Source organism: Hippoglossus stenolepis, chromosome 14, assembly GCF_022539355.2.
Source record: "Hippoglossus stenolepis isolate QCI-W04-F060 chromosome 14, HSTE1.2, whole genome shotgun sequence".
NCBI classification, from domain to species: Eukaryota; Metazoa; Chordata; class Actinopteri; order Pleuronectiformes; family Pleuronectidae; genus Hippoglossus; species Hippoglossus stenolepis.
Window position 1 is genome coordinate 23,052,965 of NC_061496.1, and position 25,272 is coordinate 23,078,236.

The 25,272-nt window shown below is 40.2% G+C and overlaps 1 protein-coding gene across 2 annotated transcripts; it reads right to left on the reverse strand.

Moving 5' to 3' along the window:
- Nucleotides 1-560: 560 nt before the first annotated feature.
- Nucleotides 561-23,867, reverse strand: tprg1 (tumor protein p63 regulated 1). 2 transcript variants are annotated; one of them, XM_035176113.2, is made up of 6 exons: nt 20,445-23,867; nt 19,797-20,252; nt 18,195-18,286; nt 13,542-13,718; nt 2,665-2,818; nt 561-1,454 (listed from the first exon to the last, which is right to left on the reverse strand). In XM_035176113.2, exons 2-6 carry the CDS (start codon nt 20,232-20,234, stop codon nt 1,260-1,262), a joined length of 1,056 nt encoding a protein of 351 aa, XP_035032004.2. In that variant the 5' UTR covers nt 20,235-20,252; nt 20,445-23,867; the 3' UTR covers nt 561-1,259. The 2 variants fall into 2 exon arrangements, with proteins under 2 accessions (XP_035032004.2, XP_047198968.1); XM_047343012.1 differs by having other exon boundaries at nt 19,797-20,257.
- Nucleotides 23,868-25,272: the final 1,405 nt, after the last annotated feature.

Sequence of the window (25,272 nt, forward strand, 5' to 3'; positions counted from 1 at the left end):
GAGACATAATGGATGAGAAGACTGTCAGTACTCCAATGATCTGTGCGAGGTGCAGGAAGGAGGGTTTACATTGTTATACATATTCATAGACTGAATATAAAGATGGACGCCATGACTGCTCCCCAAAACTGAAGCCAAAGGCTCTTAATGTCCCCCGGTGTCTGGCTGCCGTATAGGCCATAAATCCTGCTTCCTCCATGTTAGCAGATGGGATATGGACCAAGTCAAAGTAAACCGATGCAGCAGCTTATTCAGAGTTACTGACCATAATTTAATATCAGTGCTTTCAACCTCAGTGTTTACTGCTCACACTCCTGCAGCTTTATAAGAACTGTATTAAAATACTGCTAATGCAAACTCACCACGTTCCACTGCCTCTGCTTCAAATTAAAACCACTGATGAAAGAAGCTAGTAACTACAGGTGTTGCCATACCAACCAGGACAAAAATGTTAATATAATACAATAACTCTACATAAGTCATGATATTACTCAGATATGGATACTCTTTGTTTTGTCACAAATTGTGGCGTGGCAGAAGAGTCAGATGTCACCATCAGGTTAACATTTCAACAAGCATGAATTCTTATTTATTAAGAACAAGTTATTAATGGAATAATACACCAAGAGCACATAAAAAAACAGCACATCTTTTTATAACAATAACAGGGAAAGATAACAAAATATGCGAGCTTATGTTTTCATGTCAGGGACAGGCTTACAAGACAAACACATGATACTAGACAAGGCGGAATGACACACAGTAAACACACAAATCAAAGGGAAATTCCAGCACTGTATGCACTGTAAAAATACACTACAAATGATAAACTGACAAATGTGCCCTCATGCTCCAGTGAATCTCTAAGGGGCTGAATGGCATGGGAATGAGCTTTTAGCAGAGACACTGGGGGAGGAAGAAAGGAGTCCCGTTGCAAAAGAGTTGAATTACCATATCACTGAGGAGCAAATACAAAGCTCCTTGAGAGCAGCAGGAGATCCGTCATCCAGTGAAGAGCGGTGTTGAAATGTGGATATTTGCGAGTGCTCAGACACCACAAACTGGTAATAAGCAGTGGGGGAGATCACACAGTTGTTTATACCTCATACACCTCATCCTGGGAAGCAGGGCTTCAACGTAAAACACAAGCAAACCTGAACACTGAAACAATCCCTGGTCAATCCTTCAAGAATAATGAACTCTCTGTAAACAAACGAATCAACGTGAATTCAAGACGGCAATAAATTATTAGATTATGTTTAGAAGCCAAGATTTCCTCGAGCCATGCAGTAGCCCAGTTTGTTCTGGTTTCCCAGGAAAGACATAAGGCCTACATAGGCCTCAATTTCGATGTGCTGATTCAAGACCAGGACACCATTGGCCTTCCCAGGAACGGGCTTTATGGCATGGGCTTTCTGTGCCGCGTCCAGGAGCTGCACACGAAAGTTGTGGATCTGTCGACAAGAAGACGGGATGATCAGACATTTATCAGAAAACACATTTATTTCCAGGTGGAAGTTCTCGCACCCTTGTTTTAAGGTCCAGCATTAGTTACACTTACACTAAAAACGGCTTATTTCAGTGTGAGTCAATCCTCAATCGAACATCTTGTCAAGCACCATTGCATCAAATCATTAAACTTGTTTAATGGTAACTGATCCTACTCAATCAAGATCAATCTCCATCCCTCCACCCATCCTGCATACTGCTTATCGTTTGAGGATGGTGGGAGGGCTGGAGCCAGTCTCAGTCGACAGGTCAGAGGTGGTTCTTAGAGACCTCCTACTTTGCTTGCCCCACTGGCATCTTATTTATTTTTTGACATCAGTAAATCAACAAATAATAGTTTATAAAAGAAAGTTTTGAGAGGCTGGGGTCAGGGGTCAGGGGTCAAATGGCCTATCTGCTGTGATCCCTGCACCTGTCTACACTGACAATAGTCTCCCCACCAGACACATATCTAAATGTCACGTCATAATGGAGGCGAGACTGTGCAGCATTCTTAGTAAATGTTCTTCCAGGTCTATGCTCACCAGTTTGAGTGAGTCAGGCTTAGCTGCCAGTCCCCCTCAATGTACAGTCACAGAAATGTGCATAATGTATGTAATGTTTGATGACTCAGAAAGAAAACTGACAAGAAGTTTGACAAATTATAAAACAAGTTGTGGTAAATGGGCTTAGTCTTTATGTTGTTAAACTGTTTGAGTTGGAGAACTTACGACATGAAACATGCAACTGAAGTTAAAATACATTATAGTCAATAGTAGAGCTGTATGACTAAACACCTGACACACAGATAGATCTCATATCATATCAATATAACTATACGTATTGTTACTTGATGCTAACAACTTATGTCGCCAGTGTTTGTCTTTGTAGGGGCAGCCATTACCTTCTTCCACCTTCGATATACTTGGCCATATTTTGCATTGCAGGCAAAAGCCGGTGGCAACGTTTGAGTACACTCGACTGTACTGTCGTAGCTACATTCTCCAGTTGGTTATAGGTTAGTGTTGTTTGACTAACTGGGAAATTGTTTTTTCAGCACCGGGAGCATCACAAATCAAATTCCTTTCACTTTAATTCCTTGATTACAAATCAAATTCCTTTCACTTTAAGTGCATCTGTAAATAAAACCACAACCATTTCCAAACATCAACTTACGTCGCAGAGCGCGGTAAACATGTCATCGGTGTTCCTCACAGGGTGGTAGGTGAAGGTGTTGAAAGGGTAGTCAGTGGCAAAGGGGTTCCACCTGGAGGTGAAGGAGGGCTCTCTCAGCCGGTCCCAGAAGACTCGCACCCCCTCCCCTTCTCTCCTGAACACATCAAAACACTGTGAGTATCACGCTGTCAGCGACACATTCCACTTCACTATGTGATAAAACCTCAGCTTCTGCACTTCATGTTGTCATCACATCACATTTTCCAGAAACAATGTATGGTTTTGTTCCTGAGAATCAGGGACAAAGGACGGAATATAATTAGATTCTTTCTCTCTGGCCACATACAAATACTGGTACATCTTTTTAAGTGATAATTATGTTGCATACTTTTCTTTCCTCTGCTAAGGAGGATATGTTTTTAACCCTGTTAATTGGTTTGTTGGTTGGTTGGTTCGTCTGTCATCAGGATTACAAAAACTACACAACAGATTTTCATGAAACCTTAAACTTGGAGTGGATCCAAACAAATCGACGGATCCAGGAATCTTTTACGTATTTTATTTTTTTTAATTGTGAGATGGGCGTTTGTTTGTTTTCTTAACATTTTCACAGATTTCTTAGGGAATAATTCATGGATCTAAATCAGGCACATTTAGCGAACTGATATCTGTGTGTGCAGTTTGGTGCATCTTGATTATTAGGACTATTAGGCCTTGGTGGAGATATATACGATCTACCTAGTTTTGCATAAATTATGTGTCTGTATTCTGTCATTGAGAAATATAACTTTGAATCTACCTGACATCTCGCTGATGATGAGGGAAACTAATTGAGAGTCAGTATTTAGTTCAATTGATTATCAGGGGAAAAGCTAGACCTACTAAAAATTGCAGTCTCTGCCATCTCCAACTGCTGACCTTAAGACCTGAGAGCCATGCAGATTTGTGTGCAAAAAAAGTAAAGCATACTTTCTGATATGAAATTAATACCCCTTAATAGGCCATTATATTTATTTTGTGGTATTAACATCAGTTCACATTATTTGCCTAAAGGGGAATTACCAGACCTGTTAGCTCCATGGTAACGATGTTAGAATAATGAAAAAAAATGCCACTAATCTGTCCTCAGGGCAAATACTTAATGTGAGGGCAATCTCATGTTTACCAGGCTTAGAGGTAATTTACAGTGTGTTCATCATACTCTCTCATATTCTCTTTCTTCTGCTGTTCTTTCGTTAGTCTGTAAATACCATAGGTTTTAATGAAAATGCCTTGAGGTCATATCTTTTCTCAGCCTAATGAAACCTCAGAAGACTGAGAGCAAACAGACCTCCACACACTCAGAGATCCCATCTTTGAAAGCATGTTGGTGTTGATCTACATGCTGTGAAGATCTTTACAATTCTCTGTTTACTGTTTGTCCATTGAATGTGATCTAGGCCTCCCATACCTCTAAGACTGTATTATATGGGTGAAATACGGTATCTTTGTTGCTGTTGAAAAGGTAGAAGGTCAAAGAGAGTTTAAAGCACCATGCGCTGCATATCATTGTAGGACAGATCCTCCTGAAGAGTAGTCAAATAAACACGAGCTAAATGAAACAGAGAAAATGGACATGGACACAGATGATGCTGTTAAAATAGTTTATACTACTAAAGACGCAAAAGTCCTTTATTTGCATACCCTGCCCATGTGTGTTGCAAATACGCTGACTTTTTAAAATGGTGATCGTGATGTAATTTTTACCATATGATAACAAATGAGCCGAATAGCCATAGACTGTGTCTCTAATTCTATTGGTCAAAAGCTAATGAATTTCTACAATATATGACACAATTTTCTGACCACATCATGATGTCATCATTCCGAATACTTGATAATAATTTTTCCTACTTGATTTTAGAATGCAAACATACCATGACGTCATTTTCTGACTTTATTGTGACTTCTTCATGATGTCACTTATCATTTGGCATCATATGAGGAGGAATCAAATTCTGATCAATACGAACTTTAGATTGTCTCTCTATTATTTATGAGGTTATCTTGGAAAATGTGTTCATCTGGAGATACACTCCAAAGTACACACACACACACACACACAACCACAATGACAACCACACAATCAACAACAAACAATACCCCGTTTCCCAGTGGGCATGTTAAAAGTTGCGCAAACAGTGCATCTTATTATGACAATCACACAACGTGTTTGTATTTTTGTAAATCTGTCAACAGCTGTGACTAATACCATGGTCAGCGTTAAAGGAGTAAAAAAAATTAACCGTGCGATGTTTTATCCATCATGTACCTGCTGGTTTGCAAAAATAAGGTAACAATGAAGAAAGTAAGATAAATAAATCAGCATGCAGGCCATTTCCCAATCGAGGTGTGACATATCTTTAATGATCTGTCATGCTGATGTGCTCATTTTACCACATTGCTTGTGCAACAGCACTTCCTGCCAACCAGAATTAAACACCTGAGGCTAAACAATAGTGGTGGAGCTATTGATATGTCACAGTCCCAGGGAGGGGCTGCATCATAATGCAATCATCTAGCCCTGTTTACACAAGCACTTTTAAAAATGACAATGCTGCTGCCGCTGAACATTTTGTGCCTCCTCCAGAGTAAATGTTATGCACGGAGGAAGAAAAGAAAATACTTGGTACAAAAGCAAAGCCCCGACTAAAAGACTGATTATATTTCAGCAAAAGCGAGTGAGGATGGTTGGGTTACGTTGGTACACATTGTCCTTTGTAAGTGCACACAGCTATTGCCCTTGTATACATGGGGATATAAAAAAGCTTTGGCAAATTCCACAGGTAAGCTATCACTGGGAGCGGGACCGGCCCAAACAGGCAAAGCAGGGCTGGGCTTTGCTGCCAGAGGCCTTGGAAGTCTTCACTGTGTTTATGTGGCAGAGCTGGGGTTTGTACTTTCACTGCGATACAGTCACAAAATAACAGACAGAGCGAAAGCAGGCTACACCTGAGTTCTGTCATTCAGAAGTTTAACACTTTAGTAGCATCTGTGTCCGCTGTCCACCCTCGACTGGTGGAGTTCCACTTAGTCCACAGTGTTTATACAAAACACACCCATGCAGGGGAGCAGCACTGTATTCTGAGCTTAGGGGCAAGTGACAAAATTGACTCCCTTGAATGGGCCTTCAAGCGCTTCAGACTCGCAAGTCAACACACAAGATAAATATCAAGCCCAGCTGCAGTTGTCATGGCAAGTGTCCCACATTGTCTCAGAGCGAACAAACAAATCTGCTCTGATTGCTCAATAGAGCCTGCAGGTTTGTCAGCCATCATCCATTTATCCATCCAACAGGGTTTCATAAGAAATGTGAAAGGACTGATAAAAAAGATGAGGGTGGAGTGTTGGCAAGAGAAACAAAGACAACGAGTTTAGTTTACCTGTTAAGACACAGTTTCTGATATTCCAGCTCAAAAAGATATTTACATTATTGATGATAAAGCTGCTCAGGCTGCGTCAGAAACCTAAAAAAATACAGCTACTCCAATGTCATGATGCAAAAGCTGTGATATCATAGCTGCAGGCTGTTGAGATATTTCCTCCTTGAAAAAGCACATCCACAAGCTGCAAGATGCTCCCAAGGTGGATGGATTTACAGCAGCATGCCCCAAACATTATACATCCACTGGCGTTGATTCATTTCTGCTGTATGTCCTGGGAGCAGCCAGCGTGCACACTCTGCTCTTGATCTATGCTTTGTTTCTGTGATGTGAGGTTTTCTTTCTGTTCTGCCTGGTTTAAGGACTCAGGCTACAGGTAGAACTACGATATTTGGCGATGCTGTGTTCTGGTGATACAAAGACTTGATTTGCTGAGAGAATTCAAACCCACTTCTCTCTCTCTCTCTCCTCTCTTTGCTTGGATAGATGTATTTTGCATTTTGTGTTTTAAGTCTTGTGTTTGTGAAAGAATTCAGAATAACTGGGGATCATTCATGTTCCTCATCTTTCATATATCAAGCTACATATAGACTGTACAATGCCAGTCCCTGGTGTCAGAATGCAGGGGAGGCCTATATGTGGTTTGTTGTTTATTTGGATGCTCACTAGTAGTTACCATGGGAACAACAACTCTTCCAGTGTCCCTATAAAAAATATATATAGTATAATGAGGCAATGCTTGCACTGACAATGTATATGAATAAATAAATACAAGTATTCCAATATCACAATTACAAGCAAATTTTCATTGCAAAGAAATTTGATTCTGTATTGTATGTAATTTGCCTGTACTACAAGTACATTAGACAATGACTGTACTAAGTACAGTATGAGTTTAGTATTTACATTCTGTGCTATAGTGGTAGCCTTTTATAAACAAATACCTTGTACTTCCAAGTATCAAATAAAGGTTCAACCCAAATTCAATCAAGATGTGCCAAATTACACACACTTGTAGAGATCAGTCAGCTGAATATCCCAGGTTCCATGAATTATTCCCTGGGAAACTGGTGAAAAAAAGGCAGATAAATAAAAAAAATGTATCTGCTTTGTTTAGATCAATGCCAAATAATAATGAATTATCCCTTAGCCCATAAACCATTCTTTCCACCAAGTTCCATGGTAATCGGTCACTTTTATACAATCCTGCTAACAAATAAACAAACCAACCAACAAACAGACAGGGGCGACAACATTATTTATGTAAATGTAAATCTTGTAAGACAAAAGCTCAGGTGTCACACCCGGGTCACACTGGCAGGGGTTGAGCCACGGAACGGCTGCGCTGCAGTTCTGCTGCATGTCACAGGGATCTGTGGTTCAGCAGCAGAGCTGCTACTGCTATTTTTTACATAGGGTTTGCCTTGAAAATGTCCATAAATATGGCTTCTATATTTTCTTTGAATAAAGTAGTCCTATATACTCAAATACATACCAGTATTAAACAGTATGAGGCCGTACATTTTCCGCTCCTGCAAATATTTCCTAATAAAAACCCTTTCAAAAACAAATGAATGGATTTAATCAACAGAAACACTGGAGTGCTTTTACTTTGAAACGGGTACACAAAGTGTTGCTGTGAACTGCGCCAGGTACGCAGAGAAAATAGGTGAGACATCGAATCTCTAGAAGATTCCGAAGCTGAACTGCAGCTGAACCGCAGGCAGTGTGGCCGCTGTAATCTGTAAACATAGGTGCCAAAATCAAAAGCAAGCCGTTCCACAACAGTGTGGCCCGGGCTTCAGACTGCAAGGTTCCCATGGTTCTTCTTTTCAGGCACAGTTTCATACAGTCATCCATAACTTGTTTTCCTACTTGAGAAGAATTAGAGGTGTTGAATATACTTCAGCATATAAATAACCCATCTGCAGGTTTGCACTATATTCTATGAAGTCAACATCAGAATATAACATTTTTCATTTCAGAAGACATTTTCCAATTCAGCCAACATTTTCTCACATTTCTCATATGTACAATAACAGGATTAAAGCTGGGATTGGTAATCCTGGAAAAGCTAACAAGGTCAGGCTACACTTAAACAAAGAAAGGAAGTGATACATCCCACCCCCTCCCATTGATTCTCTCATCAAAGCTACACCGCAAAACACATGAACGTGCATTGGCTGACAACTGCTAGAAGACTCCTTTTCTGTAACTCCCTCACTAAATATGTAGTTAGACTATCGTCTCGGCTTCAGTGGTGAAAGTCTCTCTGGCTGAAGACTGCCGTCATGCACAGTGAGAGCATAAGGCAGGGGGATCACAGGCAGGCGGGTTGGTTAGTGACAGACAGCTACACCAGCGTTTACAGGAAGGTACGTCGTGTTTATTTAAGTCCTGCGAGGGCCACAGACACCAGCTTTTCTTCCTTTTTTTCCCCGGACAACTTTATTGATGGCTCTTGGAATGTGAAAGATTTGAACAGATATGATAAAAAATGTTTTAGAAACAACTTTACCTTAAACAGGGGGATATACAAACAATTATATATACAAAATTATGTTTGAAAGACTGGGTCGGTAGGTAGAGACAAACTGCAAATGTTTGTGCTTTCCTCTCTCATATTCAGGATCAGATTCAGTCTGGGACATGTATGGATGGATTTGAGAAGTTGCCACTTCGAATCAATTCACACAACTGTCACATAATTCAAAACTTACAGAACCTCCACACTGGTGAGAGGATGCTCATGGGAGCTTGGCAGCTTTCTGGATGTTTAGCCAGTCAGAATAAAGGTGAGCTTTTAAGGAGGCCTGAGTTAATATTTCCTGTTTCTGTCAGAGGCTGCATATCGCTCCCGCCAGTTTGACATAAATAAGGACTTGGTTTGATCTAAGAATCCTGCGAAGATACTCAAGTGGAGATTCAAAATCAATATATAGAGCTAGAAATAAGAATAATAGTTCTACTTTAAAGTGGGTGGTGCGGCCACACGTTTTACTTGCTTTACACCTTAAATATGCACATAAATATGTGCATTTAACTCTTGCCTCACATTACACAAGCTGTGAGAGTCTAAATGATCATGTGGTGAGATGTTATGTGGATGATCTCACTTACTCACTGCCCTCTGCTGTTTGAATGTGTTAGCTGCTTTGCTTTGTACAGGTGTGGCCAGAAACATGGCAGAATGAGAGGAGGATGACTTTTAAAAGCATGTTTGACAGACTCAAACTACAGACTTTGCAACCCATTAAAACAACATTCAAAATAATTAATGAGCTCACTCATGTCAGAATATCAATTGACAGAGTTAGGAGGATATTCAAGTTAATTAAACTGTTTTAAGTAGTTGAAGGTGGGGAGCTAAATAAGGCATGATTCCCTCTGAGGCCTTGCTCAGAAGAAAACCCTCCATCCAATCAGATGAGAAACAGAGGAGAGCAGTACTGGGATTATTTCCAGCCTTCATAAATATATATATTTTTTACAACAGTTACTGAAGCAACCTCTAGCGAGGCTTCTTTAAGCCTCCACACCCAACTTTTTCAGACAGGAATAAAAAATATAGCTGATGTTCTGGGTAATTAGTTTGTCTAGACAGTTTGGAAAGAAGGCACTTAAAACACATCTTTCCCCACAGATGTCGAATACAATGTGTTTTTTTCCCCTTCTACCTGGAGAATGTGTGATGAAAACAAAAATCATCAGGACTAAAAATACTGACGCTCCCCGAACACCTTCTATTGGCATCATCAAGGTTTTGGGAAGCTGATGGGGCACAGACGAGCCGGCTGACGCCAAGTAAGACGCTGTACAGAGGGAGTTTGATATTCTTTGTTGTGATGGTCTGGGAACACCGGGGTCAGACATTCATGAGAGTGCTTTCAGTCTCAATCACATAAGTTTAATTACATTACTTCTGATATAAAATACTAACGTGCCATTATCAGCAGCTGTAGTGTCCTGTGGTGATTTCACAAACATCAATCTTTGATCTCACGGCATCAAAACTTAGGAAATCACTGCAAAATAGGCTGAAAACAAAGATCTACGAGCAGTGGATGTGCTGCTACGGAAAAAACAGAATGTGGAGAACATTTAAAAATGATTATGCAAGATCTATTGCAATCAACTGCCTCAGCGCGGAGAAAGAAAGGTTCTTTTTCTGCAGTGACTGTGACGGCGTCGTATTTGTTGCAGGCGACACAGTGCACAGGCTCTCTAGCAGCAGAGATTCAGAATCATCCGTGACAACATCAAACAGATGAAGGAATGTGAGGTGGCGTGCTGCTGTCTTGAACCCTCACTACCAAGGGTGCACACTGACATCAAGTGGTCAGATGACAACTGTCAGCAGTCAAATCAACAGCAGCTATATTTCACACACAAGACAAGTGTCATTACTGTGACAGCTTAAATCAGTGTATACTATCAGTCACTGGAGAAGGCCTGGGAACAGAGATACAGAACTTTTATCAACTTAATTATGTAGTAGTAGATAGTTCTCTATGTGATAAATTAATTTGGGATTATCCCCCAAATTTTGTCCTTTCTTTTATTTGTTGTGTGTGTGTTCTCTCATGATTTGTATGTTTAATACCAGAAGAGGATTTACATTTTGTAAGTTAACACTGTCTTAATCCCTCAAAGTGATGACCGGAAATACAAAATATGTGCATGTACAGCTGTTTTTTAAGACATGAGCTCCAGAGATTATCCGCACATTAGGTCTTGACTTTCTCCGGAGTTTACCTTTCACATATGAACAACGCAGCGGGATAATCTCTGCTCCGACGCGCTCACAGCAACACAGAGCATTCAGGTGAGGGGTGGTGCAGCAGGCAGAGGCAGGATGTAACGTATTCGACTGGGAGATCACGTGCTGTTGTTTACACCACACTGACACCGCCGTCGTCACCAGGAACTCTCTTGACACTGTTGCATCTGTCTGCCTGCTGTGTTCTCACATCGGCTCATACGGACATTCTCCAGAGTATTACTATTACTCAGTTCGTCTTACTAACTGAGTGTATGTAATGTTTTCTTTACATCTTGAACGTAAATATGTGCATTTAACTCTTACATCACATTAAATCAATTTTCCATTTATATTAGCTTACTGTGGTCAAACTAATTGGGCAAATGTTTTCTATCTCTTAAAAAAGTATTATCCTACACCAACTTCCCTTTACTATCTAGTGAAGAACATGTAGCATTTAGCAACTTAAGTTTCTCTCTGGCCCTGTACAGGGTGTACCCCACCTCTCGCCCAATGTCAGCTGGGATTGGCACCAGCTCGATATGGCCCTTAAAGAATTAGCGGTGTGGATAATGAACTGCTGTTTATCGTAGAACAGAGCAGAAGTGACAGCAGATATTGGCCTTATATTGATCAGGTGGACAGAAGCATGACTCCAAATAAATGCTAATGTAGTATCATGCCTGCTGGTTGTGTAAATAGACAACTGTTTGCTAACAAGATTTCCTTCTTTACCTTCTTATAAATCACTACATCACAAACTATATCAACTATTTGATATTTTAATGGTAAGTAAAAAGAATTGTATAAATCAAATAGTAATCCATCAATTAATAGTTCAAATTATAAGGTGGTTTACAAAATGCAGTTTAAAGATAGATAAATACCTGGACTCACAAAGAAAAAATGGGGAAGTAAATTGTCTTTTTAAATACCTGCTCAAAATGTGTATTCTTGATTCAGTTTTTGAATTAAGTCATGTATTTCACTTTTTAAACTGCATTTCAAAAACTGCATTTCAAATACAAGTTTCTTTTATTTCATCATGTAGTTATTGACAGTTTTTCGTTGTTTTGTAAACCATTTATCTTGAAGTATTCATTGCTGGATTCATGTTTAATTTGTAAATCATTTTTATAATTCCAATCTTTTTCTAATACAATATCAAACAATTTCAATAGGGCCTCCCACTGGAGGTGCTCAGGCCCTAATAATGAATTGCTTCCTAATGTAGTCTATTTGTTTATAGTTTTATTTTTTAGAGTGTAGATGAATTGATTTGTAAACAAATGTATTAATGACATGCTTTATTACCATTTGAGTGACACTTGTGGTCCTCCATAACTCCTCCACACTACGAGTGGTTTTAAAAAAATGAATGTAACATCGACTAATTTCCTCAGCCTGACTTTCAGCACTTTTCTCTCACTGATGTGGAAACAAAGTTTTGTGTACGGTTACAGTGGCAGCGAGGATTCATTTTCATCTGTACATGTACTCACTGATCACTGTCTGCCAGAAATAAGACAGAATGACCTAGACGAAAAAAGGAAGACACTTCCTGAGGGAGAGACAGAGAGGAAGACTGGGAGAAAAGAGGGAGGGAGCGGTGAAGATGAAGACAGAAAGAGGAAATGTTTGAGGCTCTGGTTTTTCTTATTTGAAACCGTCTCTTTACTGTTTGACTCCCGGGTGGCTTTCACAAGCGTTTTATGTATAATTTAACGTAATGTGCAGAGATAAAGCCTCCAATAAAGGCTGCGCTCTCTAAGCTCTTCACAGCGCATTACGTTTTATTCATCAAATTAGTTTTAGTTGGTTTGGTATCCCTTGAGCCGTCTTTAAAAGGTTTAGATGAAAGGACTACATTAATTTTGCCACTAATCAGTTAAGTGACAGCTCCAAGTGACAGCTATGCACTCCTTACCCCCGAAAACCTCTCAGCACACTCGTCTCGCTGCCATCCCCGTTTTCACTTCTGCTGTTCCACGTGTCCCTGGTTGATCTCGTCTATCCTGAACCGATCCTCTGCATGTATCCCCCTCACCACCACGCAGCCTTCTGATCGATGCCCTCCGCTTCCTGTCACTGTTCTCGCTGACGATACAAATCACTGCGACTACTTTTTAGTGAATCATTCATACTCTCGCAATCTTTGAAATTTTATGAAAAAGGCTCCGTCTTGCATTTTTCATGACATCTTCAAATTTCTCAATAAATTTGTTACATAAAGACGTGTTGTATGATACAATACTTCAAACAAAGGTTCGTAAACCTAGAAAAAAATGTGACGAGGCAGATTTTGTGGCAGAGCTTAATGGTAATCATCAGACAAAGGGATTTCAGAGATACATTTCCTTTGTGAAGCAAATTAGAACATGGAGCATATAATTAGGGCTAATATTTGTAATTCTGTAAGTCGGGTTTTTATTTTTTAATTAGCTACTCTACAGAGAAATTCTTGAGCAGACTTACTGAAAATGAGACGGGAGCTCTAAGACTTTCTCTATAATAAAATTCTTTTTTTTTGCACACTGTTCAAATGGTAATGAGCACATCTCTGTGAAGCTGAAGTTTCCTGGTTATCGCTTCCCACCCCAAATTACAAGATGTTAACCTCAGAAAAGCTGCAGGTTCATCAGGCTACTGTTCACTGCTGCAGGAAAGATAAAGACTACAATGAGTGAACCTACTGGAGTATGGAGCGCCTTGGGAAGCTGAAGGTGCCGTGAGTGATGCGGTCCACAAAGTTCAGCGGGATCCTCTGCATTTGGTCACAGTTGAACATGACAAAGTCGTACTTGAAGATCAGGAGAGAGTTGTCCGTTATTATAACAATACGCTCCTTCTCGTTGTTCCAGTGATCCACCCTGAGAAAATACACACAGGGGACACTGTGTTAGACCTATAGTGGAAAATCCTTTCTTTATATGTATATTTAAAATTTAACACAAACAGAATTTATTTAATCATTCCATTTACAACCAAATTTATGTGTGACATATATATAACAATATTTACTGTCACACACTACAGAACATTTGACTCCTTTATGTTTGTGTGTTTACTTTGTGTAAACACTAGTATACCAGCTAAAACGACTGCAGGCCAAAGCAACAGTGCTGTCCATCCCATTTATATCAATGAAGAAGTGTGGGTTAAGTAACAGAAACATTTCTCTGCATAATGTAAAACAAACTGATGCCTCTAAAATGACAATAAAGTATATTGCGAGCCACTAAAAACAGTTGTGAAAAAACTGAAAACCACAACCCTCATGGACGGAGGATTTATCACAGGACTGTTGGATTAGACTGCATTAGTTTTATTTGTGTACCTGTGTATAGTGCAGTGTTAGGATTAGACTGGAGCATCAGATTCAAACATTTCTACATTGTGACCCCCACCTCAATGAAATACAAGCAACCAACCTTCAACTTTTACTTTGTTTTACAGTTAAAACAAAGTCATTCACTAGGTAACTAGAATCATTGCCCTTTAGTTGTATGCCTCAGCCAACCAGTGCAGTTTCAGTCAATAAACTCATATTCAGACTCATATGAGGTCACTGTGACCTTTGACCCTTTGACCACTGAAATCTAATCAGTTCATCTTTGGGTCCAAGTGACAAGTGGTCAAAATTTTAAGAAAGTCCCTCAAGGCAGACTTGAGATGTATCATGTTCAAGAGGCCAAAACATGTTTTGTGAGTCGATCGTGATCTTGATCTTTGACCACTAAAATCTAATCAGACATGAAAGTCTAAGTGAACACTTGTGCTAAGGATTCTGTTGAAACATTGTAAAGATGTGATGTCACAGTGACTTTGACCTTTGAGTCCAAGTGCATGTATTTGCCAGATGTAAAGGTATTACCTCTGTGTTCTTGATATGTCATATTCACAAGATAATGAGGTCGCTGTAAACTTTGATCACCAAAATTTAATCAATTCATCTTTGAGTCCAAGGGAACATTTTTACCAAATTTGAAGAAATTCTCTCAAGACGTTCTTGAGATATTGTGTTCCAAGACAGAATGGGACGGATGGAAACCTGAAGACATAATGCCTCAGAAGGCTTTGGCTGACACAGAGGCATAAAAAGAGAGAAGATTAAAAGAAAGTGTAACAAAAACACTATTTCCTATCCTGTACTGTAAAGTGCTTTGAGTGGTCATCAAGACTAGAAAAGGGCTTTATAAATACAGACCGTTTACCATCCTGTTTATCATCAGTGCTTCCAAACCTCAGGAGGGACTTGAACTAAGGAGACATTCTGATCCTTGACTATCTATTATTTTGGGGAGATTTATCGGTGTAAAGGACCCTTAGGTAGATGTCCATCAATTTTTAAACCTGTTGCAAAGGTTGGGACACTTACTCGTGACCCCTAGGTTTTATCTCATGACCCCTTAGGGGAAACCTGAAGTTGGTTAACCACTGCAGTAGATCTATTGGTGATGAAAAGTTTACACGTTTGTATTCTGTCGTTATTTGCCGTTAATACCAAAAAACATAGGTGAGTCCCGGTTTCAGCCGGGTCTTTCTGTGTGGAGTTTCCATGTTCTCCCCATGTCTCTGTGGGTTTTCTCTGGCTTCCTCCCACATTCCAAAGACATGCAGAATGGGGTTAGGTTAATTACAGACTGACTGTAGGTGTGACGGTGACTGTGAATAGTTGTTCGTCTCTACATGTTGGCCCTGTGACACTGGCGACCTGTCCAGGGTGTACCCTGCCTCTCACCCAAAGTCAGCTGCGGATGGCTCCAGTCCCCCTGCGACCCTCAAAGGATAAGTGGTATAGATAATATATGGATGGACGGGAAAAAAATGTATAGCAAAGCTGCTCAATTATGTTCTGTAAAGGCTTCATAATTTCGGGAAAATGCCCTTGGATCAAGCAGTATGCATGCAAATATTTTTAAGTCCCTCATTGTATTTTCAAGAGAAATGAAGAGAGAGGAATCTAATAAACATAAAACACCTTCAAAGCAACAAATCCACTTTCTCTTATGCCCTCAAAGTGCTTCTAAAAATGTCACAAAAGCATGTAAGCAGTCAGAAAAAGCATCGTTTCACACACACTCTCTCCCTCGCCGCTGTACACACACAACTAATTCATCTTGGCATGGATTCTCTTGGTGTGGCTCTCTTTCTTACAGCCCACTGAGCCGGGTGCACGTGGCCAACTTCAACTGAAACTCTCTTGACTGCTGCTGGCAGCCGTAGGCCAAAACAAAAAAACAAAAAAACAGTTGACTGAATAACCCCTCATGGGGAAGGTGTGGGTGAAGAGATTTGACAGTATTAATAAAAAAAGTTGACCTTGGCTCGGGTCACTGATGGAACAGAGGTGTTACACAGATCCTGGATCAGACTGTGGGTGGTGCAACACACTGCTGCCGCTCAGGCTTGACACTATAACACAGTGCCAAGTCAAAAACATGGAGGCCTGCATGGATTTACTTCTATAGGACACACTAGAGTCTTAGATTCTTAGATGTCATGCTTCTCTGACTCAGCCGCAGCGTTACAGAATTACCACAGAATTCACTCTTTCTAATGCAAGACATCCTGCAGAGGCATCTGTTGCCACAACAATAACTGCAGGCAAAATGCAGGACAAACATAAATGTGTGTTGGACAGAGCTGTATAAATGGGATGTATTATTCATTCTCACATGGGCAGCCTTAATGTTTCCTGAAAGCTCGTCCAGGAGTGATGCAACCTGACATCTGCAAATGCACTTGGTAAATGTCCTGCAGTCACTTCATTTTACTCTGCATTCCAGTCACATAGATCGCTACCTCTGCTGTGACTCGTGAGCTTTGGCTTTGATAAGGCCACTGATATGTGAGTGAGAGGTTAACTAATGAAGACGTGTGGATCTGACGATGCTAAGGCGTCCCGCTTCTGCACTGCAGTACATTATACATGTGTCGACTTTAGGACAGGCGGTCGCTGTCTTCACTCCTCCTCTCAGTGCATTGCGAGCATATAAAATCTTTATCACTGTCTTTTCAACAACGAACTTAAAGATGCAGGAGAAAAATATGTTTGTAAGCTCATCAGCACCAACTAGCACAGTCCTAGCTTCTTATTTAATACCAGTGATCAGTAAGCTTCTGCTGGAGTCCCTATTTCCTCCAATGCAGAAAGCTGTTAGAGGACATTGAAAGACCCCCCACCACCACCACCCAACTCGTCTCTGACTTAGTTTGTCCTCAACTGGATACTCACTAATCACTTTCTAAGAATCAACTGAATTATTGCACATGTCTCCATCATATAACATCTACGAAACTCTTATTAGATGTTCGTCATGATGTCACCTCATTAATGCTCTCAATCATCTATAGTTAATTTATGGATGTATTCCTGATTATTTTATGACCTCAAGTGTCCAAAGACACGTGCAAACTCATAATGTTCTGTCCTTAGGAACTACAGACCAATCTCTAGGCTCCCATTTACATTTCACTATTACCACTGTAACAAGTAAATCACATAATTATTATTATTATATTTAAAGTCAGGACAATATATATATTTTTGTAAATATGACACCTACTTTATGTATTCTTACTGCATGTGTAACTATTTTGATCCAGTCATGATCAACTGATTAGCCTGAGGTAAACATTAGGCCAGTTTAAGATGGTAAAGATGGATAATATCCAGATTATTACAAAGACTAAAAATGTTTGGCCAAAAACAATTAAGAACATTGAGAATCATTAAATCCCAAGTTACCACGTCAATATCATACAACACAGTTGTGTCCGTACTGAATACGTTTAAATCTTAAAAAATTCCAATTCTATTTTATATAAATATGAAATAATCATAATTTATTCATCAAATTGAATGATTCAATTATTGTAATTACTAGTGTGCTAATTATTTATTCATGAATACACGCTGTCCAGTCATCTCATGCAGTGAAAGCAGTGTGCGAAATTCAGTAAGTGGACCTTGATTATATATTCCATTTACTATTTCCAAGGTCAAGAATAACCTTTAATTTAATAGTTTCATAATGTGTACACATTAATTCACAGGTAATAAATGCTTGATTAGATACTCTACGGATTGGCTCATGTGTGAAATTATACATCACTGTTTGCTTACTAATATGTTAAACAAAACATCTGAATTATAGTGTGTTACCATTGTGTGTTTTCCAATATTTCTAAGCTGAAAAGTGTAACAAATGGGACATGTACCACCAACAAGACAGAGAAGAAGATGAAGGGTTAACGAATTCAGGATACAAGCTTTTCACTTTGCACATGTTACTCAGCATGTGAACATGAACACAAAGCTGAACATGGTCTCATGAACTCACTCTGCCATCAGCCAGATGCCGTGAATGCTGCCATCTACTTCTTTATCCACCAGAGCTTCGATGTCTTTGATGGCCTGATTCAGAGTGCCAGGCTGCAGAGACAGAAATGCACGGGTGTCACTTTCTAATTTTCCATTGTGACAATCACAATATGTACACAGAAAGCTTAAGGGGTAATCTTTGAGGCAGATGCGCAGCTGGGACCGGTACTCCAACAAAATGTCAGCGCGTCTGCGTGTCAAACAGAGTAACAATAAACAAAAACATGAAGCCTTGGCATATGAAAATGACTGTAAATGAAGACAGCTGAGCGCGCAGCTTCCAAGTATAAATCTGAGTAACTCAGGTATTTGAAGACACTAGAGAAAGCTTCAGTACACAATACATTACACAGTCAAAGCATCTGTTTACCAAGGCTACCCATACACACAGTCACTTTTCACAACGTGCCATTCAATCCTTGAACTTTGTGATTCATTTCTATGCCAAATTGGAGAACTTAAAAAAGATTAGGAGTTCACACTAAGGACTCCTGACGGTCTAAGTGTAATCTGAGCCTGGTGCAGAGTCGGCCTGGCAACATGGGAGGTGTGACTGACTCTCCATTGCAATCCAATACAACAGGCCCACTCCCTCTGAGACACTGATAATATTCACTTCACTGTTGACACTGTGCCACAGAGGTGTTGATTAATCCCTACTTTTAAGGAGCTGTTTTCTTTTCCTGGACTGCATAACATGGTTTTCACAAGAAAAGGAAAACAAATATATTATAGATTATAGCACAACCTATTGTGTGATTTTAAAGGTTCAGTGTGTAAGATTTATGTGAAAGGGATCTATTGGCAGATATTGAATATAAAATAATTCTGATAAGTTTTATCGTCTTTAGGTCTTTACCCTAGAATGGGCCTTTTATATTTAAATACTTTATATTAACATCTGGAGCAGGTCCTCTCTACGGAGGCCTCCATTTTTTTGACAGTAGCCCAGACTGGACAAACTATACACAGTGTTTATGACAACTGAAGTCTACAGGTTCTCTTTCATGTTTGGAAAGGGAGGGCGATGGGTACTCAGCTGCAATATGCAATGTCACCGCTAGATGTCACTAAATTCTACACACTGAACCTTTAAGGCCAATACTAATTATGTGTGGTCAAGATACAAACATCACTGAAAAATAAACCATGACATTTTAAAACTGCTTTTGAATGACATTCTTGGACTGTAATCTCTTGTTACTTCATGACAACATATACACAGATACTAATATATCCGCAATAAACTAATATTAGATCATGGATTATAATTACATTTATATTAAATCAGGTACAGTGTCCCCTGGAAATAATACAAAAATATTATGCTCTTAACACAGCTGACAACTAAATTTAAGAAGCATGGCCAATGAAAAAGTACAAATGTACCAAAGTACCAAAGTCCGAGATACTGCATTCTTCTACTGACTGTACAGGTTCTTCTCGTTTTGTCCTGTGTTGGCCTACGGATAAATAATATGGGTTTTTGTAATGTGATGTAGGATTTCTGAGCCACTTGAACTGTTTGCTTTGTAGCAGGTGGAAATGTTGACGTGTTTACCCTCAACACGAAGAACTTCCTCCGTTTGAACGGGTCCAGAGCTAAGGTCACAGAGGTGGGATCGTGGTTGGCCAAGAGAGCCGCTCCTTCTGCCCGCTCCTCGGTGCTCTCTGCCCGGGCCGCTCCTCCCGCCTCTACCCGCTCCTCGGTGCTCTCTGCCCGGGCCGCTCCTCCCGCCTCTACCCGCTCCCCGGTGCTCTCTGCCCGGGCCGCTCCTCCCGCCTCTACCCGCTCCCCGGTGCTCTCTGCCCGGGCCGCTCCTCCCGCCTCTACCCGCTCCCCGGTGCTCTCTGCCCGGGCCGCTCCTCCCGCCTCTACCCGCTCCTCGGTGCTCTGTGTCCGGGCAGCAGGCTGACCGTCCTCCGGGCCGCTGGAGGAGACGCTGACCGGCTGCAGCTGCTCGTCACTGGACGCTGCTTTCCCCTCAGCCTCTGCCATGATGGAGTCTCTCAACACCTGCTCTAAAGAGATGGACAACACGGAGGTGTAGACGTGTATTTAAGTGAAGGTTTGTACATCCTGTCAACTCTTTTCCTCCAGAAGTACAAACCTCCCCACAATCCAAATTATACATGTAAGAAGAAAAACAAGAGTAAAGCACCGTGTGTCATTGGACAGATTAAGAAGTTATAAAGAGGATTTACTTACCACCAAAGATCGAGGTCTCAGGAATTGAAAGTTTGTCAGAGTCAGCAACAGGTGCAACAACTTCCTTGTTCCCTGTTCCTGTCTGGTTGGTGTTGTCAGAGGGCGTGAGCTGCAGCATCACTGTGATTTACAGAGGCACGTGAACTGTACACACTTACTGCTCACCTACTAATGGGAGAGCTGCAGGATCATCTTTAAATATCAGTTTATTGCTCTTAGATTTTAGATTCATTCATTCAGCATTTAGCTCCTACTTGCTCCAAGCTTCATGGTTGAAACAACTAATTCAACTAAATTAAGATTTTGTTGATTTCAGGTAGTGAAACCTGAAAAGGTTTTGGCTTCAATGACTTTTATATATATATATATATATAATCTAAAACAGCTGTAACTAGTAACTCAGTATGGTGCAAACCTCCGCTGAGGCCAAACAGTCCCCGTATGAAACCACATTTAAATTCACTAGATCCAGATTGATTTGGATCCACACAAAATGACACACACTCATAAATACCAATGTCCTCTGAACATGCCTGATTTTGTTCATCAAGATCCGTGATTATTCTCAGAGAAATATAAGAAAATGTTGACAAATCTCAAAATGTTGATTTATTATCTTTAAAATTCCTGATAGATTCTATGAGTATCTGTGTCTTGGAACAGCTGGACTGAAGTTAAGGGAACTGTTGAGGCTGATGACTTTACTTTGTGAATCTGTTGTCGTTTATGTGAAATAAAAGAGGCTTACTGTGGACATGAATAGGATTTACAGCCCCTACTGATGGAATCAACATTTTTAATATGTATAAAGGTTTGTAAATTGCTAATGTGCCTGCTGTTTTTGTTGTTGGTGCTAAGGGGGAAAACATGGATCCTACCCACTAAATGAGTTTATAAACATTAACAACCACAGACAGACATTCAATGTTAACCAGTTAGGTTCCATGTCATATGTTATGTCTCAAGAGGGATTCTAACTTTTTGGGGTGGAATTCTAATCCATACTGAATATGGGAAACATTAAACTGCTGCCTAGATTAACCTTGGACATTTTTGTAACACACTATTTATACTGCTTATGTAAGGTTTGGCTCGCTTTGAATTTCCTCTCTCGAGATTATGTTCCTGTCTTGACATCTTTTCTTAAAATACCAGTGAATGGCATCCATGATTCGACTGGACAATAACACAATCAAGCAATTGTGGGATGAACCAGATCATTGAAAGCAAATAAGACTTTTCCCTCCCACCAATCCTTGAATAGCATCACCATTTAAACATCAATCTGCGTTTGCGCTAATGTTCTCTGACACAGCATACGATGGAGCCACTCGTTCCCAGTCACAACTCTGTCAGGGACTTCTTCCAACGCCTTGTCGGAAGTTCAAAACCAATCCGGTTGTAATCTGTAGCCGTCAAAGAAATATAGACAGATTTCTAAAGGCATTCTCTGTGCACGGTTGCTTAACTACTCCCACATACTGCGGGCTGAGATTTCCATGCTCTTTAGTGTTTTGCGTGAATGGCCAGTAGCTTTCAGTCCAGATCTCATTTGGGGTTTTTCGGCTGCGATCAAGTAATTACATCAAATCAATCCAGAGCTCCTCCTTGCTTCAGTGATGAGTTCAAAATGCATTTTCTGGATTTTGCTTCTGCTAAAATAGAAGCATCAGTGCAAGTGGCTGGAATTTCTCCAAAATCCTTATGAAATCCATAAATGTCTTGTTTTTCCGTGAGTTGATGCTGTGATAAATGCAAACTAAAGACCAGAACTTAATTGAATCACAGACTGGGTCGTCATTTAACGGAAATAGCTCATCATGACAGTGCCGTACTGGAGCATTGGATTTCTGCTGCCACACACTTGAAATAAACCAGTGAACTTAAAAAGCCTTTGCCCCGTGATGCATCACATCATTCAGAGAAGTGAGGATAAGAATAATCCATATTGTTGTATCTAGGCCAAGTAATCAACATCGCATAACTGGAAATGCTGACTGATGCCAAGCTGTAAGCGTTTCACTTGGTACTACTGTGTATCTCCTTAAGTTGATGCTTCAGTCTCCCTGCTCAGTTTTTTTGGTGCTCTCCACAGACATACATGTTTATCACAGATGGAATTTATCATGAATTAATAATAGGTTAAATAATACATGTCATATTTCCACTGGATGTTTTTTAGATGAAAAACTGCTGCATGTAGTGCATTATAATGGCATCGTGAGTAGTGCAGCATGTGCTCTCCTTTGTAGATAAGTGCAGTTAATGTTCCCTGCAAACTTAATATTATCTTGCATATGTATGCATCATACATGTGTATCTGAGACTGTTTTGAGTGTTTTCTGTTTTATTTTATGATGTTATGCTTGCACTATATATACAGTGCTGCACATATAACATTATGCTCAACAACTGGGGAGTTTAAGCAAAAATCAATAGAAAATCTTTTCTTATATAAGCCCCAGATACCACAAGTGATATTTTTATAATATAAAGCTTCCATATTCAACATTAAATGAAAACAAAATAATATATATATATTGGTCACTGATGTTCACAAAAAAAGAGAAAATTTATATCAGACTGCGGTTTCTTTAAATTCTTTTTAGCATCTTTCACTCTTAATGAATTTAAACAGCTTTTAAAGCTAAAAGAATCAATACTACCTCCCCAGGGCCAAACACCAGACAGACACAGTCCCCAACTCACTGGTGAACATGAAGAGAACCTGAGATGGTGGAGACCAATCACAAAGCTGAAAGGGGAGTTGTTATCAGTGTTGTTATCTAAGTTGTGGCAAGCAAACAAAGAAGGGGTATTTTCCTAAATTAGAGCTATTCCTTTACTCATACAGCCTATTTCTATATAGCTGAGTAGTTCCAATGGTTTTATTATTTCACATTACAACGTATCATAGCAGCTTGTGGAGGCAGAAGGGAGGTTGTTCGGGTTGTGTGTATCAAACAGCAGAAAGATTCTGTATACTATATTATTCTTTTCCCTTTACTTTTTCAGAAGAATTATAAGTGAATTGAAAGTATCCTCATGATGGGCATGTTGTACACTTCTGGAAAACAACGTGAGGGAGCTCAGGGAATCTGGGCCAGAGAGTCCTCTCAGTGAGACGACATCAGTTCACTTTACAGCTCAAACATACACACAAACATGTCCAGGGGCATGCACCCTTCATCTTCAATATTCTTGGCGGATGGAAGTAATTCAATTATGTCCCAGCACGTTTGTGTTTGTTTACCCATATCGCAGCGATGCCTGATTTAACTCTCCTGGGATATCACATGGGATCGGCAGATGTTGCAAAGACCTCTGTGACCTCGAAAGTCCCACAGTCATGATCTGTGTATGTGTGTGTGCAGTGGTTTGCTGAGGCGTAGCAACACTGCCAGCTCCTTTTTCCCCTGCTTAGCCCATCCTGGTTTGCAGGTTAATCAGGTCAATCCAGACAAACAGTATTGTTTAACATCAGGATATATCAGTGAGACAGATGTATGCAAACTTTTAAAGTAAGACATTGGTATAACATTGTGTAAAAAGCACGTGATACTAGATAGCACAGTATTAAAAATTATAACAGCGATCCCATGCCCCATATTTACACATTAAAAGTGTTTTCCCCCTGGTACCAAACTTCAAGTGATCCTCATGAGTTCAGTTATGGTGCAGCTGTATGAGCTGTATTAATGTGGTTAAGCCAACCTTGCACTGAGTTTTGTCCAGAGGGAGAGATAATGCAACCACTGAGTGGCAGTGTTGTTCCAGTGATGATACAACTGCAGCAGAGGACATGGACAACGGGGCCATGTAGAGCATTTTCACATTCTACATGTGTGATTACAACATGTTTAACATGTATTAAGTCAGCAGCCAACTTCTGCTAATTGTCCAATAACTTTGCAGAGAGTATAGTAGGATGAACTGACATCATTTCATTCCATCTTATTGTACACCTGCTGCTTTGAGGCTAACGTGCCTTTGCTCTCTTCCTTCCTTTTCATTGCCATCCTGATTCTGTCTCGTCCTCCTCACGTCACCTCTGACTGTAAAACAGACAAGCCCTCCTGGCATGTGTCATTACCAATCCAAACTGTTTCCCTGTGACATACTGTCACCCTGGACACAGTGACTGCTCCCACATGGCCCATCCAGGCTGCAGGAAACACCGATCGGATATCGTGAATTCATCATAAATCGCGATGTTTCCGACTCATCTGAGTAGCACTTTAGCCCTGAGCTTGCAGTGTGACTGGCACTGAAAAGTAGCCAGAAAATGAAAGCTTTGATATGTGGCACTAACAGGAGGATGAAAGCCAGATTGGAGCTGATGAATTAAGGATGGCAAGTAACACATTTATTCTTAACTGCTGCCTTTTAGCAAGGCAGTATATTCTAAGCTTTGCCAGTGCCCTTGCTCATTTGATATTACATAACCTCTATCAACTCTGTAAGAAACTTGTTTTCACACTTTCCTTGCTACAACATAAGCATCAGCATTTTTTTTCCCTCCTCTCAGTTCTCATCTTACAACAGAAACATGAAACTTCTGCACACGAGTTCTGAGATTTACTGGTTATTACATCACAGGAGTTTCACTCAAGGTGAGTAATATTAGTGAGGTTTCCTGGAAACATACAGCCTCTGCCACTATGACTGGATGGATGAAGGTATAAAGCTGCAGAGGGTTTGCTCATAAACCTGCTGCAGCGCTGGTGCTACAACAACAGTGATTTCCCCTTTGGTAACTAATGGCTTTGCATGTTTTCCCCCTGGGGCTGAGGTGTCACATGTCCTCTGGAAAGCTTAAATAGCCACT

Coding starts and splice junctions, on each gene's coding strand:
- tprg1 (XM_047343012.1), bottom strand. CDS start 20,562: ATGCTGCAGCTCACGCCCTCTGACAACACCAACCAGACAGGAACAGGG. Junction 2,819..13,541: donor CCAAGGCGCTCCATACTCCA/GTAGGTTCACTC, acceptor TGATGTGTTCAG/GAGAGAAGGGGAGGGGGTGC. Junction 1,455..2,664: donor TGTTTACCGCGCTCTGCGAC/GTAAGTTGATGT, acceptor TCTTGTCGACAG/ATCCACAACTTTCGTGTGCA.